Source organism: Penaeus vannamei, chromosome 13, assembly GCF_042767895.1.
Source record: "Penaeus vannamei isolate JL-2024 chromosome 13, ASM4276789v1, whole genome shotgun sequence".
Taxonomy (NCBI): Eukaryota; Metazoa; Arthropoda; class Malacostraca; order Decapoda; family Penaeidae; genus Penaeus; species Penaeus vannamei.
This window is the reverse complement of record NC_091561.1, coordinates 34,504,668-34,509,667: the sequence shown is the minus strand read 5'-3', so window position 1 is coordinate 34,509,667 and position 5,000 is coordinate 34,504,668. Positions and strand designations below refer to the sequence as shown.

General features: G+C 33.1%; 1 protein-coding gene across 2 annotated transcripts in view; it reads left to right on the top strand.

Moving 5' to 3' along the window:
- Positions 1-656: 656 nt before the first annotated feature.
- Positions 657-5,000, top strand: part of mib1 (mind bomb 1) — a gene marked incomplete at its 3' end in the record, with an annotated part of 26,377 nt that continues 22,033 nt past the window's right edge. For both annotated transcript variants that reach the window (XM_070129195.1, XM_070129194.1), the window contains 3 exon segments: positions 657-853; positions 3,652-3,793; positions 3,954-4,125. In XM_070129195.1, the coding sequence (XP_069985296.1) occupies positions 752-853; positions 3,652-3,793; positions 3,954-4,125 (416 nt within the window).

The window sequence follows — 5,000 nt, the reverse complement described above, 5'->3', positions numbered from 1 at the left end:
CCTGGGCGAAATTATCATTGTTACTATTATCATCACTAAGTTGATAATCCTTATTTCTATAATCCTTAATTCTATAATCATTATTCTTTTTTGGCATTGTCTGCAACAGCAGCAGCAAGAAATATTTTCTTTCAAAATGAAAATTAATACCATTATTCGAAATACCTAGAATCATATTATGAAAATAACTATTTGAAATATCAAAGGAAGATAGTCATTGAAATTAATGACAGACAGAAAGAAAAGTTAAGTACAAAAAATGAACTTTCTTGTCGCCCACATTTTTTGTTCGAATTCTCGGATTTAAAGATTTACATATTTAACACTTTTTATTGTCTTACGAGATTAGAGGGGCTAATTTTAAAATAGATTACTTTTCAAAGTACAAACTTATATTCAGAATGTTTAAGATATATCAGTTTATAGTTTATATGTGATATTAAATTCTAGAATAAAGCCAAAGTAAGACTATCGAAGAAACGGTGTGTGCATTTACATCTAATGCAAAGTTCCTTTCAATTTCACTTTTGAAATTTGATTTCAATCATTAGTCATCAATAACCTTATAAAAAGTGAAAGATATAAATTATGGTAATTAGAATAAAATGTGTTCATGCAAAAATATTCTCTGTTACAACGTTCACTCCTTCTCGAACGCAGTCGGACGTAAACATCGGAGTCTGCGACCAGGATTTTGGGCGATTCTCGACCATTTTATCTTTTCAAATTTCTTCCCGGTGTTCCCTGGGCCATGGAGGCTGCAGGAACGAGCACAGGGAGGAACACTAGATATATGATGGAGGGTGTTGGTGCGAGAGTCATTCGAGGTCCTGACTGGAAATGGGGAAAACAGGTACAGAAATCTGTCTGATCTGAAAATTGCAAGTACAGGACATCATACAGGCTTTACAGTTATACTCAGATATCAGTCACACTTGATATGTACTTTTATATTACATTATTGGTACCTGTTTTATAAACTGTTGGCTGGGGTAATTATCTGTAGCAGTATATTGGTGTGTGTCAAGATAGGTTGTTCAGGAAGAGTGATTTTAAAAACAAAACCTAATTTTGTTGAGATGACGTTTGTGTATGGTGGTGCTATAATCTAAAAAAATCATTAAATTGATAGTGTCTCTGAATAATTCACTAGATTTCATGAAATGTTAAAGGTGAAAAATACATTGCAAACATTATTTTAATCTGTAATCTTATCTAATTAGTTTTAAAAGAAAGGTAAAGAGTTTCTGCTTGGTAAAACCCAGCATGTATCTTTGCACTTCAATAAGTATTAATTATTGACTTTGAGAAAAAAACTATCAACATTAGATTTACCTAAAGTGATAATAATTAGATAATACTAATGGTGTCAATGGGCTAGGCTGCAATAAAAGAGTACAAGGTAAATTGTTGAAAAAAGTTTGAGAAATGTATCCATTATTTTTTTTACGTCTGTGTTTGTATATGAATGATGTGATTTATACTATTTCCACATGGATGAAGAGTTTCAGCACTCATAACTCCCTTCCACTATTTATTATGTGCATATGCTGTTTACTTTACAAAAGTAGTGTATGGGCTTCATTTTTATATAAGCAAAACAAATAGGTGGCATTATTGAGTTTTCTGTTTTAGACATTTGTCTGTCAGATATTTTTCTTTTATGTTTTTTGTTGTAATTTGAAAAGTTATTTATTGTTAATTAATAATACCTTGGAAAATCATGGTAAATATTCATTAGATAGCAGTAGTGGAAACTGTCAATAATAAATGTGTAGATGCCGTGTAAATATATATAAGGAACAGCACTTACCTTATATGACAGTAAAAAAAAGAAAAAGAAAACGTTACTTAGATGATAAAGAAAGTTGGAAAAGGAAAAAACTCAACTAATGTTCAGTCACTAAAGATTCTAATCAGTGTTACACACACAAGAGAAATAATAAACCCCATCCTTGATATGCAGATCACCACAGAGACCAGACTGTCGTATTTTTCTTGGGCGGGGAATATTACATTTTTTCATGCATGGAAAACATCATTTTGTGTACGTTTTGCGGAAATTTGACAATTATCTTTTGAAGACCTATCATGAAGATAGGGTTGATATTGTAACAGGGGTTATCAATATTGTTTTAGGACTCAGTTGCTAACAGAACTGAGGCTTTGTGGAAATTGTGTAATGCCTTGCAGGAGATCCCAGGCGTAGTAGAATTGTATGCATCATTGATTGGTGCATTGGCATTCACTTTCACTTTCATATTTTAAATTCAAATGAATGAACAGGTTGATTATATGAAACTATTGTTTATCTGTGAAGAGTTAATCTGCGGACGGATGATGAAACAAGTGCTCAAAGACTGGACATAATAATAGGAGGTGCATGGGACTGCTTCTGTGCTCCAGTTTTCTTGATTTCTGATTTTATTATTTGCCTGTGTAGAATATTTCATATGTCAGTGAATGTAGGTTTTTCTGTGATTATGGCATTGTTCTATGATTTTTCCTCTGTAGTGCTATCATTATATATCCATATACTAAAATTAGTAACCTTTTATAGTTATGAGGACACATTGTGTCCAGTTTACTGTTATATACTACCCTCTTGACAATGTGTCCAGGAATGCTTGCATGGCATGAAATGATATGCTCTTTGTATCCAGGCTTGAAAATTTGCTGAAAAAATGACTACTTGGTAACTTTACCCATCGCTCCCTAAACCCATACATAATGATACAATCCTGGCAGTGTATTGATAGGTGTGATTGAATAACATGTTTCCAATAGGTTTTATGCCAGCCTCTCCTGTCATTCCTGTTACTCTGGCCTTCAGCCAAATTTTTTATGATGGCACATTGCCATTACTCTGTCCATAGCCATATTTTTCTATGACATAACAGTCATGTAACCTGGACCCAGTAGGTTAGATAAAAGAAAGTGAGGTAAAACCAATAACAAAAATCAAATGTTTAACTGAAAATTATTTTGAATAAAACACTACCAACAAAAATAATTGTGGGAGGCCATAAGGCTACTGACATACCCAAATTATGTGAATATGACATCAGAGTTTATTGTATGTAATAGAAAATTAATGACTATGGCTGGAATTGTAAGGTCATATATTATTAATGGCTGAAAGTAACAAAGCTTATACATTTGATTTATTGGTTTATTATAGGTTAAAAGATTTAGAAATCACTATTGCGACAAGTAAAAATGCTCTGTGAAATTACAGTAGGCCTAGCCTACAAGAAAAGAAAAATTTTGATAATGCATTTGCTGAATGTCATTTTTGTATTAAATGCATTCGTGAGACGCCCATTGTATATGATAACTAATATACCAGTTTTATATTAATTGTTGTAAAATTGCCGACTCAGTAGCTTTAAATCATTGTATATGATAACTAATGTACCAGTTTTATATTAATTGTTGTAAAATTGCCAACTCAGTAGCTTCAAATCAGACTAAAACAAAATATTCACAAAAATTGAAGAATCAAATATGCTATCTAGTTTTTTAAGGAGCTCAACCAATATGCCTAACACCAGAAGAAGGGAGATGTGATTTATACAAGTTGAACAATAACATTTAAATGATTTATTAATGTTTACCTGTTTATGTGCCTGATGATGCTTGTCTTTGCAGGATGGTGGGGAAGGTCATGTAGGCACTGTTAGAAATTTTGAATCACCAGAAGAAGTTGTTGTTGTTTGGGATAATGGAACAGCAGCAAATTACAGATGTGCTGGTGCTTACGACCTTCGTGTACTTGACTCTGCTCCAACTGGTGAGGATGAATGTCTGCACATAGATTTGTTACTGTTAGAAAAGTGAGCAATTATACATATGCATTTTTTGTCTAGTATTTCTTATGTCTAACATAAACAAGAAAATAAACTGTATTTCCATGTGTTTATTATTGTGACATATATTTCTATTTTTTACAGGAGTTAAACATGAAGGAACTATGTGTGATACATGTCGACAGCAACCAATTTTTGGTATAAGATGGAAATGTGCAGAGTGTAGCAATTATGACCTATGTTCTGTTTGTTACCACAGTGACAAGCATAGCCCTAGACACCGTTTTTATCGTATTACTACAATTGGCTGTGAAAGGTAACTTTTTCATTCTGGATGCTTTGAAAAAGAAAATAAAAAAGTGTAAGAAAAAGTTTTAGGTATGTTGTTGGTGTTTAGATGTAAATGCAAGATAATCAATAAGGTTTTATTGGGCTTTTATTAAAACTTTTCACTTCACAAATGCAGATTTTAAGGCAGAGCATAAGCAGTAATTCAGTTGATTTTCCAATGTCTATATTGGTGATTTGATTTGCATTATCCAGAAGGTAGTTGACTGTTTTTCTTTAAATGCCAAATAAGTGTAATCACCCTCCAAGAGCTTTGTGCACTTGTAGCAAGTCATTCCTTTCACTCCGGCCTTTAGCGAAAAATCTAACAACTGCAAGTTCATGTCATTCCGGCCCACAGCCAAATTTTCCCATGATGGTATGTTCATGTCAGCCACCCCTCAAGCCAGATTTTTTCATGACATGATGTTCACGTCATCTGGATTGTAGGGGTTAACAATACTAAGAACAATAAGAAAATCTTAGTAAATATCAAGGAAAATGGTGAAGAGGTGAGCTCAGGTAGGCCTTGTTGTGTGTAAACAAAATTGAAAAACTAAAATTACAGTTGACAGACCATGTATATACAAGCCATTCTGGCGTCAATTGGTTAACTCAGTGGTGATCAAGGGCACTTACACATGCATAACCAATGGAGGCTATGCATGCTATGAAGGTTTGGAGTTTTAATAATCAGATGCCACTATTTGTCAAACTACAGACTTCCAAAACCCTTGATTTCCAGTGTAATTATTGACCAATAATAATCACCTTGTCCCATCATTTCAGATTATTGGCTCCTTTGTGTTTCTTTTGAATTTTACCTAAGCACAGTGACTCGTGCACTACAATAATATCCTTGCA